This window comes from Pogoniulus pusillus, chromosome 20 (assembly GCF_015220805.1).
Source record: "Pogoniulus pusillus isolate bPogPus1 chromosome 20, bPogPus1.pri, whole genome shotgun sequence".
In the NCBI taxonomy this organism is placed as follows: Eukaryota; Metazoa; Chordata; class Aves; order Piciformes; family Lybiidae; genus Pogoniulus; species Pogoniulus pusillus.
The window spans coordinates 13,082,767-13,100,000 of NC_087283.1; the positions used below are offsets into that span (position 1 = coordinate 13,082,767).

Consider the following 17,234-nt stretch of genomic DNA (forward strand, 5'->3'; position numbering starts at 1 on the left):
TGCAATTGGGTGTTGGAACTCCACTAAGCATGCTAAATAACCCCCCAGTTTCTTATTTCCCTTCAGAAGCTTATAATATGATAGCAAGCTGCACTGAAACTGAGACTCAGTGTGAAGAATGTTGTGACAATGAAATATCTAACAGAAACAAGAAGAAACCCAAGCCACCAGGCTAATTCTTTTAAAACAGCACAACTTCCTCCTCTCATTGAGGATTTAACAGCTTCTCTAGCTTTTTTTTGGGCCAACTGCCACAGAAGCACCTCCTGGCTGGATCAGACTTTGGGTCTTGTCTTGGCACGTGTACCAAATCAACCTACTCGTGTGCCTCCAAACACACAGATGTTCGAAGAAACCTGACTTCTGCTGAACTGCTTGAGCTCATCTCTAACAAACAGGTGCTGTGAGAACAAGAACAGTAATTGAGTTAATGTAGTGGAGAAACACAGTAAAGTGTTTTTTATCAGTCAGTTATATGATCCAGGCATATAATAAAGACAGAGTGTGACATAAAAGGCAGGAAACTGTCCCTGATAAGTATGAGCTAACCAATATTTGTTTATCAATTGGTATCTATTACATCATTTCCACTTACAGCAAAGCAACTTAATTTTTATTTAATAACTTCAGTAATTTACAAATTTACATTTTTATAATATTTATTAGGATTATTTCCAATATGTAAAACATTGTTCCATTTAAGCAGACTCTTGTCATTATTTACAAATACTTTGTTCTTAACCTAGTGGAAATTGATCTTTATCTGTTTTTAAATTATAATGACTTTTTAATATACTTCAGATATCTGTATGATGTTTTCTTCTCTCTTTTTTTGTTGTTTTGGGTTTCTTTTATTTTATACATGGTTTATTTTTTTCTTGATTTAATTTTGTGTAGTCAGTTTTAATATGCACATTTTGTGGAGTATTTCTATGGCAATGAATTTACTTTTCGTTAGTTCTAAGCCACAAACACCAATGTGCAACAACTGCCACCTTTAAAACAAGAACAAAATGGCCACTATATAATAAAGCAAAGGAAGAGGTAGGCATCCTCAGGTTATTTTAAAACACTTTTTTTCTTTTCATCTCCATTATTTTAAAAGAATTTTTCTTTTCATCTCCAATACTAATAATACTACATTAGAGTGGATACAAATAGGGTCTTTACTTTTATGAAGTCCAGCACATGGAAAAGGTTATTCACTCCCTACATGATTTGCAATCCAATCAGACAAAACCACATAAGGGTACCAAATTTTAAAACTCAGTGTGGTATACTTGTATTGCACAAGTCAAAGAAATACTAATAAAAATACAATGAACAAATATTGATTCTCATCACAACAATGACTTTTTTTTCTTCAAGTGTTGTTTGTCCCTCATTTTCAGTTTTTCAAAAGTGGGCCCCACATTTGCAAATCTGACATCAAATGTTGTATCTGCATAAGCACATAGGAAAGACAGGATTGCTGATTTGGGGATGGAGGAGAACAGTGCTTATCTGCTACTTCAGTGAATAGAAATTTAAGTTTTTCAAATAGGAGGTACAACTGGAAAGTATTTCTTCATCCTGTAAAATTCTGAGATTCTTTTGAAATGGTTTAAAAAGAAAATGACTCCACAAGTACAACGGCCACTATACATGTTTCCAGAGAGAAAGATCTAAATCATCAGTTCTGCATACTTTGCTAAAGCCTGCTACAGCATCTTATTGGCCATATACAGAATTCCTAGTGATGTCAACAGCACCTGAGGAATATCATCATTGTGTGCCAGATTTTAAGCATGGATATAGAAAGTCTTCTTAAACATAATGTTTCTACGTGAACCTTATCATGTACTTTAACCAAGATATCATAATTTAAGTGGAATGGTTCTCATTTACTAGTATTGAGAGCAGTCCACCTGACGAGCGACACACCAAAATAAAGTGAGAATCCAGACCATAACTTAAGTCTCTGTAGGGTAGAAATGCTGTGAGTGTTACGAAAACAACACAGTAAGATTAACCATGGTGTACAATATGGTAAGTTTTACTGCTTACAAGTACTAAGTTGGGTGAGTTCTAGTGAAAGAAAAAAAAAAAAAAAGGCAGATCCATGAAGCTGTTGTATTCATATGAATAGTGAGAGGTTAAAAATGAGCATGGTGAATGGAACAAAAATAGTAACTCTGAGAAAAACATACAGTCTCCCTAAGCAGATGCTAAGGAAGGCCTTTGAAGCAGTTAGTATAACTAAGTCTGAAACCAATAGGCTTATGCCTACTGAAGGACAAGGGTAATTGAAGGAAATAGTGATGAAGCAGAAGAGGAGACAGAAATAACCTCAACTGGGAAAAGATGATTCTATTAAAGCAGTTTTTATCCAACAACACATTCCTTGTACTTTTATTTAAGACTGTCATATATCTTTCTCAAAAGACTTTCTCCAACTAATGAGTCCAAATCTACACTGGGAATTAAAGCTCCTAGCCACATATTATGTTAACACACACACACACACATCACATGTGTCGACAGTGCTCCACTCACTTGTTCCTCTCACCTGTATGTATTCTCAAGTGGACCTTTAAGTGATGTGATGTTCTGAACGTTTTTCCACAATATGGGCAGTCTTTCATAGCAGAACCAAGGCTCCTGTCTCTCAGTAAAGCTGGCTGCTGGACTCCTACAGATCTCCCAGCTTCTTCTCCAATGTCTGCAACACAGAAATGTTCTCACATCACTTCAGCACATGTCAGAAGTTGTTCTCACTAAAACTGCTAACACAACATAAAGTTAAACATGTCAGTACTACACCTGTCTATTTCATTCTTTAAATCCGACAGAATGCTGACAATTCATGTATTTTCTTGTTATTGTCTTAAATTATTTCATCTTTCCTATCATCGTTTTAAGCAGCATATGGTACCTTTATATTGAACTGAATTATGCAAGAAAAGAAACAGCTGTGTCAGCAGCTGGTTTGATTTCTTCTTTTGCTTAGTTCCTATTAATTTTTCCCCAAAAAAAGTTTTAGATTGCTGTTTTGTCAAGTCTACTTAATTTGTAAGTATTGTGAAAATCTGTATGCTTTCAGAGGGAAGAAGTTTGCATTAGTATAGAAGAACCTCTTAAAGCAACAGAACTGCAGTGGTGGAAGGGTCCAGCAGTGGTGGTAATGTCTACACACAAAGCTAATCAACTCACCTCTGCACTGGAGTTACAATACACAATCTAGTCACTGACCTTCATGGGAAAGGCAATGAAATTGCTCAGAAGAGGAGGAATTCCTTCTCCCTCTCACCCATAGCTCCTGAGGTTTCTCCTTCAGTGTTCACAGCTACACTTACTCTTTGCAACATAATACAAAGGGAGAGATTCAGGACATCTCTTCTATTTCCTGATATAAAGGAACAGCCATTCTCAGCCATCTCGAATAAGCTGCTTTTTATCCAAGCAGGCTATGAACAAAATAACTTACAAAAGACTGACATGAAATTTGCAAAGATGTAGGACATTTTAAAAAGTCATTATTCAAACTACACAAGATTCATCTGTCATCTTGCACTTACAGGGTAACGTAATACCACATGATATGTATCAATTCAAAAGTACCATGGCACTTGTTGACATTCTGAACTGCATTTACATTGCTAGCACACCACAGAGGTGCAACACACACAAACACATCATTGTCCCTATGCTAAAGCTGAGATACCTGGGATATAGAGACGGGGAACATATAGTTAAGACCTGCATGCAGAGTCTTGATTATTTCAACTATAAACTACTGACTAAAAACGTTCTGTCTGTACCTATTTGATATGTAACCAAAGCTGTCAGGAAACATAGCACAGTTTACACAATGGAAGTGAGAGGACATGAGAAAGACTTAAACATTTGGTTCTAGTATGGAGTATTCATGCAGTAGCAGAGACCTAAATACCGCATTTCTGGAAAAGGTAAACACCAACAAGCATTTAATGGTATATTATTAAATAGTCTCTCCAAACTACTTTTGCTTAAAGCCAAAATACAGGGATGATAGAGTAATTAAAAATCCAACATTTTAAAACTGCTTTTCTTAGTCATAGAATCAACCAGGTTGGAAGAGACCTCCAAGACCACCCAGTCCAACCTATCCCCCAGCCCTATCCAATCAACTAGACCATGGCACTAAGTGCCCCATCCAGTCTTTTCTTGAAGGCCTCCAGGGACGGTGCCTCCACCACCTCCCTGGGCAGCCCATTCCAATGGGAAATCACTCTCTCTGTGAAGAACTTCCTCCTAACATCCAGCCTATACCTACCCTGGCACAACTTGGGACTGTGTCCCCTTGTTCTATTGCTGGTTACCTGGGAGAAGAGGCCACCCCACAACTGGCTACAATGTCCCTTCAGGTAGTTGTAGACAGTAATAATTAAGTTATTTCTAGTTTGCAAAAGGCAAACTCTGGTAAGTTTTCACGTCACATTCTTTCTTAATATTTTCTGATTATTCTTAGACTGCAGAGCTAAAGCACAATATGTAAGTTAGAAAGCTAGTAACTGTCATTTGGAGTTATTCACAGTATGCAAAGTAACATACTGCAAGAGTTTATTTTGTCTTTAGGAGTCCAGGAAAACATACATAGGTGCTAGTCTGGCATTCCAGTCTCTCTAAAGAGTTTAGATTTCCCCCTCTTTTACTACTCACAAGTTGTATATAATCATGTGTTAAGCTGCTGCAGGAAAAAGATGAATTCCTGAGTGCAAAAAGATTTTTGTGAAGTGCAAAATACAAAATGCAGGATGATAAATGGCAGGGTTTTATTTTAGTTTTCAATAAATACTATATGAGCATTATAGATAAATATATAGATAAAGCTAACAAGCCACTCAGGAGGAATTTACTGAATAAGTCTACTAGTTATGTTTTGCTATATGTCACTCTAAATGATGGCCTGTTATCCATTTGCCTTTTATCTTTCTATCTAGAATATGTGTGGCCCAATAAAAAAGAATAAATTTGTAAGATAAACAGCTCGCTTTGCAGATTTAAGAGTCTAATTTTCACTTTACACAAAATTGAATTTTTTCAAGGCAGCGAGACGATGGAGTTTACTCTAGCACTAATCCCTCTGAAAAAGCAAACTGAAAACAACAATGAAGCAAAGAAAGATGTGGGTGGTCTGAAGAGTTTTCTTTTAGATTTAAGTAGACATACAGTAGATAGCTCCAAAGGCTTTACTCCAACAGGGGCCTTACCTTGAAGAATTTTTCTTCCCACAGTGAAAGCATTCTTAAGACTTTAAAGCTGGGCTGAGGGGTTTTCTTTTGAATTCCTCTGCCTACAAAGCCCACCGAAGTGCTGGAGGCCATCACTACCTGAATGAGCAGCTTTACATCTAAGTTCTTTTATTTCAAACAATGAAAAGATATGTTCAAGGCTGCCGACTCCCCCCATCAAATGCCACCACAACTTCTTATTAGGGAGGGCCCCATTTTGCCACAGTGTACCTACTTGTGCACTTAAGTTTAAAATGTGATAACTTTTAAATGCATTTAGTTCTCACTGACTCTACTACTAAGGTTTTGTCTTTAATATTGAGTGTCCTAAAGCAACCTAAGGAAAGGTAAGGGGAAGGAAAGGCAAGGGGCGGGCGGGGGGGGGGGGGGGGTGGGGTGGGGTGGGCGGTAGACGAGAGGAAAGTGACCTAGAAAAAGACCTGCAAGGAAAAGTTAAGCAGCAGACTGATGAATACAGACTACATCAACAACAGTGTAAGCAGGGAATGAAAAATCTTCAGCTCTACCAATAATCGTATGTTCTACACCTCTGATGTTCCCTTTACCCTGCTACTCCCTTCCTAAGCAGAACCTCTCAGTTCTCCTAAATTGTGCAAAACTCTAATAACGTTTTACAGACCTGCAGAAGTAGGATTAGTCCCAGTAAAGTAATTTAATTTATGGTTTACTTGGGATTTGAGCTATGGTTTTTGGGCTGCTCAATTCTGAGGATAAAAGATCAGGAAGGAAAGAAAACAGTTACTTATCTTACAGCCATTGTGGTTCACTGAGTTATGTGGTGTACATGATGTGCCCTCGATGCACATGCGATTAGACTGATTTTTTTGCTATCTACTTCCATTATTGGCAAGTCAATGTCCTGAATGTCTTCCTGCCCATCCCCACCTTTCCCAATTTGAGTGCAGGAAATAACAGAACAGAGTATAAAATGCTGTACAGATGTACATGCTAGATAAAAGGCTTCTGAGCCTTGTCTCAAGCTTATTTTTGCTGAGCTTTCCTTTCACTTTGAAAGCATCTTTTCACAGCAAAAGCCATAGGCAGAAGTGTGTAACAAAACATTCAGTTCCATGTATGAAACAGTTCTTAACTTTTGGTATAAGGAGAAGACAACTGCTGTGAGACCTCCAGCTGTTATGTAGGCTGTACCTACTTGACCGGCAAATACTACTCTGTGGCACAGGACACACAGGAATTCAGCCATGAAGCAGCTTCTGGGGTGGTATGACAGGAACATCTCTTGCATACCATGCCTCAGCCACACTTTATAACTGGCTATGCACATGTTCTCATCAGACAAATGCAAGGAATGAAAGTTTGCTTGAACATTCATGTCAAAAGGTGGCAATCAGCCACATATCCCAGGAGCCAACTTGGCCAGAATGCAAGGAAATCTATTTGCCACACAGACTGCTATTAAAATTAACCAATACAAAAGAGCAGTATTTGAAGAATTAGCCCTTCTTGTAAGAGGAGAGACAAAAAGCCAGCACTCCTCACCTAGCATGAGGATGACCCCACGCTGCAGGCTGCTGTCACATCCCCACAGTACCTGGAAATTTCCAAAGAACTACACAATCCCAATAAACGAGTTTGAGCCAGGAGGACTTCTACAGTAGCAGGTTAAGAAAAGCAAGAAACACAGTGAACTCTTTTTCACAGCAGAAATCTTACTAGGTACCAGAAATTAACTACCCAGAAATGAGACAGTGCCACATCTGGCAGTGCTCTCAGCACACAAATAGAGATGCTACAGAGGCACAATGCCAACATCACTAGAAATTTCCAGAAAAGAGAAAAGATTGAAGTGAACAGCGGATGTGTACCCAACACAGAAGCTATCTGGTCATGAAGAGAAATACAGATACAGTATTTAAAAAAAAAAAAGGTAAAAATAAAGAATGATTTGAAATTTCCATAGGTGTTCTGTATGATTGCTCTACCTTTCTGGCATGAGTATAAACATGATAAGAAAAGGATCGAGTGCTTTTGTAAAAAGAAACCTGTTTTCAGGTGGTTAGGCAGCAGCACTGTCCCCTCAGTCATGCCAGCAGCCAGATGTTCAAAGGTGAATCTAGATACATGTACCAAAAAGTTTATCAGAGTATTTATTTGCTGCATGTATGTGAAAGTTCAGGGATTCACAAAGAGATACTTTCATGTTCAAAGCAGCAAAGTTGCAGCCCTCATGCCAACTAAATTATCAATGAATTCAGTTGGAATTTGTCAACACAAGGATTGCCAAATTAGCCAAAACCAGGCAATCACATGGAAAAGGTAATCAACTCATCAAATAGGTAATCACACTTACAAGTACTTGTTGGCTCCTGCACGTTTTTCAGACATTATTAAAAAGCCCTTTGAAAATGTGGCCAGAAGCTTTTAAAGCAGCATGTAATCCCAGGTTTCCACATAGTTCTGGAATTCAAAACACTTGTAGTTCTTTAGGACTGCCTGTAAAGTCAATGAAATACGGTGCAAAGAGAAGTGGTAGTGACTGTGGTTAATTTTTGATGACTGTAAACCAGACAGATTAGATTATCTTGTGGAGGGGAAAAGGATATCCTGAACCTAATGTCAAGAAGGGAGTTAGAAGATACTCAGTGTGTCACTACTACTACCTTTATGCAAGTATGACTGGACTTGCCCACCTCATTCCCTGGGAAGCAGTATAGGATATAGAGTTTCTAGGAAAACATATTTTACCTTTTTTGCCTATTCCTTAGAGAAAGCTTTAATAATATTGAAAATACTGGAAAATAAGAACATACTTATGGATATAATAACCATATTTTTCTAGCTACCTGGAGTAGTCAATTAGAATGTTTCGATGTAAATGAGAACAGGATCTGGCCCAGTGCTCATAATCTGAAATTAGAATCCTGTTAACAGATGTCACTACACTTTTTTGCTAGTGAAGTTTATGGCTTAAAATGAGAATTACTAAATATTACAGCTATATTTGCAGCCTCCAGAAAGAGTTATTAATGTCTTAGGTCAGGAACAACTTGCTGTCTCTATTGTTTCATCAAGGATTTAAGTTCTATAATTACCATATATGGGAATCTTAAACTGTTAGGCATTAATATGGATTGGCAGAGAATTTGTTTAAACAGAGAGCTATTTTAGAAGAGAATTGGAAAGGAGGCCTACTAGTGAGAAAGCAGCATTCACATTGTTTGTATTGTTAGAGATTATACCAAAGGTTTTACTAGTAAAAAAAAGATACTGCTTCTGACATCAGACTTCCCACTTAGCTCTGAGCCACACGGGCAAACAAAAGGCACAAACTGCTCTGCTTCTGCTACTGATTAGTATATTGGCAATTTTAAATGTAAAATACAATTTAAAGTGAAGGAAAATGCATCTATAAAGGAAGACCTGCAACATTTAGAAGTGGGCAAATGGCAGTCGCAGCCAATAATTCCAGTTACAGGGAAGCTATCTACGCATTACTTCAAGCAGAAGAGAAAGGGAATCAAAGTATTCTAAGCAGTTTTTTAGTAACTGGTAGACTTGGGGGCAGGACACACACCTCAAGACTGTACACATGGCATGCTTGAAGATGGGTGGGTTTCACACCCCATGGGTGCAAAGTACTTTGCATGACAACACTGCACGCATGCAAATCTTGGCTATAACTCAATGCTCTCCATTCTGAGAAACACCCAAGAAGTTGTCTATTCTGCACAGAGAGACATCAATAGGCAATTCATCAAAACTAAGGCTTTGTTTACCAATAAATAGCTCTTATCCTTTTTTTCCCAATCGAATTCTTAACAGAGAGTTTGTTTGGGAGTTTAGCAGCCTTGCTTTTCAAATTGTTCTAGAAGTCCACAACAAACACAGTTTCTGAGTATATCATTTTAGCTGCCTGATGTGTTTGAAGATCTGTGACCAAAAGACACAGAAAATTAGATGCAGTACTTTAAAAACAGGGTTTGTTACTTGCCAATAACTTAGCTCAGTTTAGACTGAAAACTAAGCATGTTGGAAAAAAAATGAGGGGTTTTGACACCATTTTTTGCATGAGGCCTTCTTAGCTGCATCTTCTTTTTTAAGAAGGAAGACATCTTAAGCAACTTAGAATATCTTTCATTTATCAGTTGGCAGAAGGAAACCCCCAGATGAACATTGGCCTGTGTCTTTCTCTTTAACCAGCTGAGCGATCCAAGCTTTTAATAAAGCTGTTCCAATTATTGTAAAAGTCATCTAGTATCTTATAGCCACAAATATTGACAGTTTATTGCACAACGCATTCATGACATTTGAAGGTCACATCATACATAATACATACACTTTTATAAAAGTGTCTGGAACAAAGAGATACATGATCAGCAATTACATCTTACCATTTGAGGGGAGGATTTTATACTTGTTTAAAATGAAAGACTATATGAAATGCAAATTGTTAATAAAACACAAAATAGTTCATTTTCTGCATTTATTGTTTTATTAATCAGCAGTACTGAGCTCAGCTGCACAAAATCAACAGAATGCAGTCCATGCCCCAAGAAGGTTAGAGTTAAATATCATTAACCTGCCAACCATCACACATAGTCTTAGCTCAGCATGACAAGAAAGTAAGCTTAAGACTTTAATCTTGCTAGTGTATACCTCTCCAGGACTACTGAATTCACTGAAACTTGAACATTTAGATTTCAATCAGGATCTTAGGATATTATTGAAATACTACTTTTGATAAAATTGAACCAAAATGAAACTGAAAAGAAGGCTGAAGAATTATTTTTTAAATATATGCACCTGCAGGCATATCAAACTCCTTCATCCTCTTCCAGCACTTAGGATTTTTAAGGTCATGCACATGCACAAAGAGTATAACTAAGAGGAGTAAGTTACAGTTTATGCAGTCAGACCTGTGCACAGTCCTTCAATGAACTCAGCAAACAGAAATACACATGAAAGTGCTTTGGCTTTGGTTAAATGGTCTTTAGTTTTTAGTATTGCCACTAGATCCTGGAACCTCCAGCTACATAATGAGGGCTGAGATTGTAACAGATGACCACAAATGACTACATCATTCCACCTATTTTTGCTGGTTTAACTATGCTCTTTTCCTTCCTAAGCTTTTCATGTATAAGACTCTTCTACCATCCAACACCTTCACTGTTTTTTCAGTTCTTTTACTCCAAAATCATGGATTTGAAAGCCCACTTCCTTAATTTGCCCATATAGATCAAAGCACTTTAGATCCCAAATCATCAATTTTGCCCAATGTGGTTTATGAAATTCCACTATATCTGTATAGACATTCCACAGGAAAAGTGGACACTTTGGAAAAGGCTATACACTTCATCATTTATCAGAACAATGGGGCCGTTTGAAATCCTGCATGTAACACTAGTTGCTGTCAGTTATGAGCTCAGAAGTACATATGTGAGCTGCCAGAACACCTGATTGTACTTCTCTGTCTAGAATATGTATCTCCACAAGTTAAGCAGAGATTTATTCTTTTTTATGAGCAATGCTGGACTTAAATATGTACTCTTGGATCTTTCCTTGGTATTTCACCAATGATCTTCATCATCTATCCTCAAAATTTATTCTAGTGTTCATTTGTTTTCTGATAGGAATGTTAGCTCCCAATCCTTCCATACAACATACTTTTCATCATTTTCTCCTCATTTTCTTAAAACAAGCTTAGCATATTCTGTACTTGTACAAAATGTCCATGCCAACAGCAGTTCCTGATTCTCCTGTCTCACTAGCTTTCCTACCTAAGCCCCTGACTCACCTGTGTTAGCTCTGAACCTGTCATATAGATTTGAAATGGGCACTTGATTACTGACCAGAGAGGACAAGATCTTTCCACACTTCATACAGATTGTTTACTGCTCTTGGAGAAAATTCCAGTGGGGAATCTAAATAGAGAAGCTATCCAACTGGACCATCTTTTGGATTTGTATGTGTTATTTGTAGGCAGGTGTTCAGGTACCAGATGGCCTTAAAGCCCACACTATTCAGGTTATAGCAGCTTCTACAGGCTGTCTGTATCATATTCCCATCTCTGAGATTTGCAGAGTGGCTACATGGAGCTTGATAAACACTTTTACCTAGCATTGCTCTCCTGATGCCAAAGCTAGATCAGATATCCAATTCGGGAGAGCTGCCTTACAGTCCCTCTTTAATTAAGTACTCCTGATCTACCACTCCTGGGATGGATTGCTACTGCTGATTAAGCTCCAGAAGTAAGGATCTGAGGAGGCAATTTCATGAGGGAGAAAATGAAGTTGCTAGCTAATCAACTAAAATAACCATTAACTGGACTTCTGTGAATGAATATATTGCTGCCTTCTTGCTTACAGACCTACTGTTTCTTCCACGTTACCATCTCTACATACCTATAAACCAAACAGGTAGGGTTTATCTCATGGTGGCCTCTATCTTGTTCCTAAACTACATGTGGGACCAAAAAGAATCATTTGGTATAGTATACAGGCTACACTATGAAGAAAATACAAGATGGTGCCAGCAAAGTGTAGAAAAGATGGTGTATCTCGGTGGAATGGAGTGATATTGAACATATTTTCTCCAGGTTCTTCCCATGTGCCAAGCAATGCAGCATCCATGAGTTGATAAGACACACCAATTACCTCCAAATTGCACATCATTTTCCAAATCCATTGATATATTTTAAAATATTTTGAGTATTTGCATGGAAATATTTAATAACTACACTAGCCAAGCTCCCCCCTGAGCTGCTGGGCTTAAACAAACCCAAAACCCAAGCAAGGATCTTTTTTCAAGTCAGAACTACAGACTTGCCTACATGATAAGTAGCTCTCAGGGCATCAGGCATCACTGGAGAAGTTTTTGCATACTACTGATTAAGAAAACCTCTTTTCATTACTATTATCACAGGGTGGCAAAATCAGTGCCGACAGCAGGCCATCAAATTTTATTAGAACTCATTCTAATGAAGAAAAAGATAAATTCTTTTAAATGGCAGAGGAACTTCTTTCTGTAGATACCAGTAAGAGAGAGGGCACCAGTAGAATCAGTCACATACAAACAACTGCACAAGTATCTAACTCCCTCATTTCCCACTCAACGAAATGAGAAAGAACTAAAGACAGTCATTCCATTTACAGACTACTGATTACAGAGGTGCTGACAGAGTCTCCAAAAAGTGAATAAAGTCATAGTGTGTGTTACAACATTTGGACAGACCACGATAGCACAGACTTTTCCAGTATCAGTATTTTCTTACTTTTTACTTTCCAATGCTGCCTTCAAACTAAATGACTGCTTTGAGCTAAAACAAATACCTCTCTAAATAGTTTTTCTCCCATTTAGCTTCTTTGGTACATGCCACTTCAGTAGAATTTCCAACCTCTTTCCCCATTTCACAAAAAAAAAATGCGCTGTACTTGAAGAAATATGCATGAGCAACTCTGAACTGCTGAATTTATTTTACTAGCACCCTTTCTCTATAAATAAAATATGGTAATTACATGAGTTTTGCTAAACAAAATATTGATGAAGTTCATTACTTTTCATCTTAAGAAGGGATCCTTTAACTGTTTAGGCTTGGATTTTTTCCTCACTGGTTTACCAGTGCATGCTGAGGGCATACTGAGACCATGACATCTATAAACATTATACTTTAGGAATGGGCTCTTTTTTTTTTTTGTAATAATGATGCATCTTAAAAAGCACATTACTTGGTCAACCTGTATCCATGTTTTGTAACATAGCCTTAAAATGCACTGAAACTATAACATGCTATTTATGGGCTATAAAAATATGAGCTGCTGTCTATGGAGCTGGTGTATCTATAAGCCAATTTACCTTTTCTACTACAAGAACATATATCTATATTTTTTTTCCCCCATCTGAACTATCCTGGTCAAAATAAGAGAAGAAATAGTATTTTGAACACTATCCTCTGATTTAGCTGAGCTTGTGGCTATAACTGGTTTAGGCATAGGCTTCAGTATGCTGGAATGATCCTGAAACTAATTTTGCATGTGTTGGAGTTGGACTGTGGCCATGCACGTCAGTATGCTGGAACAGAGTTATCTAAATCCTGAGCCTTATTTTACATGTGCTGGTGTTGGACTGTGGCCCTGCAATCTTTTAGGTCTCCATCTGCAGCTATCAAAGCCAGGGTGTGCCCAGCCACTTGCTACTGCTCACTGCTTTCCTTCCCCAGGAAAGCTACAGGCTTGCAACCACCCTCCCACATATTGGTGTGACTGGGAGCACTTCAGAGTCGTGGCAGGTCTCATCAGTCTTCCTCTAAGGCCTCTTTTCTGCCATGGCTGGCCTTTTGCAGCACATCACACTTCTTATATCACTATAACCCTAGATAGTTATCACATCCCACATCAGTGACAAGAAATATCAGCCTCGGACAGATGTTCCCTCAGATTCAGTGAGTTAATTCTTCTTTCAATACAATGAAAAACAGCATTTTAAAGCAAGTGGTAGAGACCACAGCTTCCATCCTGCCGGGAGGCCACTCTTAACTTCCCAGCCTGACAGTGCTTTCCTTGACACCATCCACCAAAACCCAAACAGTTCAGTAAGAAGCTAGTACTTGTTTTCTTTTAAGGACCAGAGAAGATTGTCACTTAGAAGCTATGTTCCCTCAAAAACGCAACTAAGACTGGCTGTGCACAAATCTGGAATGCTGACAGAGAGGCGGTAACGGGGACCAAGAAAAGTATTTAGCACAGCCCTAAAATGAACTGGTAACCTTGAGGGACATACAGGTTGATGATAACACGGTACAAAGTTTTTGCAAGCCTTCTTTCACTTACCTACACTTCTTCCACATTAATCTACCAGAAAATAGATATTTCAACTCATCAGGAGCATCTACAAAATTAGGAGATAATCTGGGCTAAATTATCTGCAAGCACATTTCTCTATCAGAAATTAATCATATTTTGTCTCTACGGAGCCTGCCAAGCTGAGGAAACAACTTCACACTAAGGTCAAAATTAGACATTCAAATGAAGATCAGGCATTCTTCTGTGACTGGACAGACAGAAGTTCGCTTACTGTCAGCTTCAGAGACAGAGAGAAGGAGAGTTGTTCCATCTCCTAACTTATTAGCAATGCACTTTCTTGAAACTCCAGTGGTAAAAGAAATTCAAAACCCAGGTAGTCAGCATGCACAGATGCACCTTTTGTTTAATAAATAATTCAACCATGTATTTCTTCTTAATTTAAAAACGGTCTGACTGAACAGTCAACAGAATGAACTAAAGTTGGCAAAATACAGTGCTGAAAAATTAAAAAGTGTGTTCAAGGCCATATTCGTTTGCTTCACTTCTCATATACTGGAGAGACAGGTTGTGCTGAAGTTTTACCTTTCTTCTTTCTCTTTTAAATTATACACATACACATGATGCTCACTTGATTTTGAAAGCTGCCTTGCTCTGGAATTTGTCTCTCTATTACAAGCAGAGCAGCTACTGCTCCTTTACCTCATGAACATCATCAGAAATTCAGATCAAATATTCTCATGAGCTCCTTTGCCACACCTGTGAGGGTCAGATATAATTACTGACCATCTTGGAAAACAGAAACACTGTAAAACATTCTGGAAATATTCAGATCATCATCTGCATGATGGTCACATATATATGTATGGTAAGATACAGGAAACGCATCTGGTGGCAAAAAAATCTGCAGATAATCATGCAACAAAACCCATATCGGGACTGAATTTGTAACACTACTGCAGGTGCACACATGCTCAGAATCAGCTGAGTGCATTTAGTACTGATTGATTCCCTTGAAGACAGACAAAAGCATATAGCTCTACCTTAGCTATGAATTGCAGTTTCTGTAAAACGAAATTCTTAACAGCAAGCAGCTGAGAAGAAGGAAGAACAAGTCAGCTCTTCCACTTAAGACTTCTGCAACACAACATTTTGAAGAATTTCTTGAATCTTAGAGTAGATAGCAGGAAGAAAGGAATGCTGTGGAGAAACTTCCTGATTGCAGATTCTTGGAGATCTATCCATTTCATCATACACCCTACAGCAGCAGCCGGTTCTTAATGTCCTCCTAACAACGCACAGTCTCTTACTCTCCCCTCTGATGAGTGTTTGACTCCCGCTACTGTGAATAGCTTACATATGTTATGCATCCTTTCTGCTCAGTGTCTTCTGAACCAACAATCACTCTAAAAGCATTAAGCAACCTACACCAACATGAAATTCACGGCATCACAGAACAATTAAGGTTGGAAAAGACCTTCAAGATTATTGAGCTGAACTGTAACCTAGCTACCATGACCACTAAACTATATCCTGAAGCACCACATATACGCACTTCTTTAACACTTCCAGAGATGGCACCTCCACCACGTCCCTGGGCAGCCTTTTCCAGTGCCTCATGAATCTTGCAGTAAGTATTTTTTTCCTGATATTCAATCTAAACCTCCCTTGGCACAACTAAGCACGCTTCTACTCATTATATCACTAGTTGCTTGGGAGAAGAGACCAACACTGACCTCGCTACAACCTTCTTTCAGGTAGATGTAGAGAGCAGTAAAAACTGCCCTCAGCCTTCTCATACCAGCTTGCTGATGTTCACATGACATTAAATGCTGTTCAGAAAGAAATCTTCCCTCACAAACCTAAGACATGTAGGAAACAAGATCTTTACAGGAAAAGAGAATAATGGAAACCTAATCCTTCCAAAGTATCACGGACTTGAAAGAAAATTACTCAGCAGTAATGTTTCATTCAAAGTAGACATGTTGATTTAAAATGCATCTTCCTGGAGCTACAGGATGACAGACATGAGTCACATTTGGAAGACAGAAATTTCACAAGTACATCTTGAGTAATTCCACAGCATATGGAGGAAGAACAGCTTTTCACCAAATTTTCACTATTCTGAACAGTATTGAAATTATCTGCAGTACACACAATGAACACTCTAGACCAGAGATGTATTTTGCACAGGTGACAGGAAACTTTCAACACCTTGCTGTCTTGTAACAAAGCACCCCACTAATTATATGGAAAAAATTAAACCCCTGTATCTGTAAAAGTTTGAACAAACTCCTATCCTGCAAGTCAGAGAGTCTAAGAACGCCAATTTTGGCCAATTACTACACAATAAGTACTATCTCAGTGAATGGACCAATTTAAACCCTGAGAATGCAGGCTACTGTGTTTGTGGAGACACATGTTTCCATGCCTTTTCAGGCTGGAAGTAGTGGGAGCCACTCCAATAGCCTGGCATGCCCATGCACTATTTGGTAACTAACAAACTGGCTTGCAAGCGATCCCATTTGAAAGCTGTCTGCAGTGGGACTGGCCAAGCTGACAGTCAAGTATGGGGTTGAGAAAAGGTGAATGCCAGTATAAACTGGTCAAATGAAAACGAAAGAGTTTCAGCAATTTTACTAGAACTGGTTCTTTTCTGGCTCCAGATTCTGTGATACCACAGACACTTGTCCTTCAAAGTGTCATTCATGTTTGTTTCAGAAATGAGATCCTGTTGACTACTAGGCAGTGGAACTTGCTTGTACATGTGGAACTTGCTAGTACATGCTGAAACTTGTTAATAAATGCTAGGCAACCAAGAACTGTCACTGGTTAACCTTCAGTACCTCTGCACTGGTATCATACCAACCTTTATCCCCAAACTGCCGGAAAGCAGAATCATGTATTCAAAATAAGCACGGATGGGAAGGCACAATTTAGGGAAGGCAGCACAGGCAGCAGGCAGGATGCTGACTGCTGTTGTAGATCAGTGGAACTGCATTCCAGAAGAGAACTGCTTGATAGACCATCACTTGCAGAACTGCTCCAGCGTTTGTCAAGCAACATCATACTTTCTTCTCAGTATTCCAGGGTTCTTTTCAATTAAAATTTGCTTTAGTTACATTGAATCACTGCTCATCTACTGAGACACTACGTCATCACTTCTTTTTCTTGGCGGGGGGGGGGGGGGGGTGGAGAATTACTT

The 17,234-nt window shown here is 38.5% G+C and overlaps 1 protein-coding gene across 13 annotated transcripts in view; it reads right to left on the reverse strand.

Annotated features, from left to right (window-relative positions):
- ZNF536 (zinc finger protein 536) overlaps positions 1 to 17,234 on the reverse strand; it is a 351,072-nt gene that overhangs the window by 135,101 nt on the left and 198,737 nt on the right. For all 13 annotated transcript variants that reach the window (XM_064160276.1, XM_064160275.1, XM_064160269.1 and 10 more), the window contains one exon: positions 2,549 to 2,701. In XM_064160276.1, the coding sequence (XP_064016346.1) occupies positions 2,549 to 2,701 (153 nt within the window). The remainder of the gene's footprint in view (positions 1 to 2,548; positions 2,702 to 17,234) is intronic.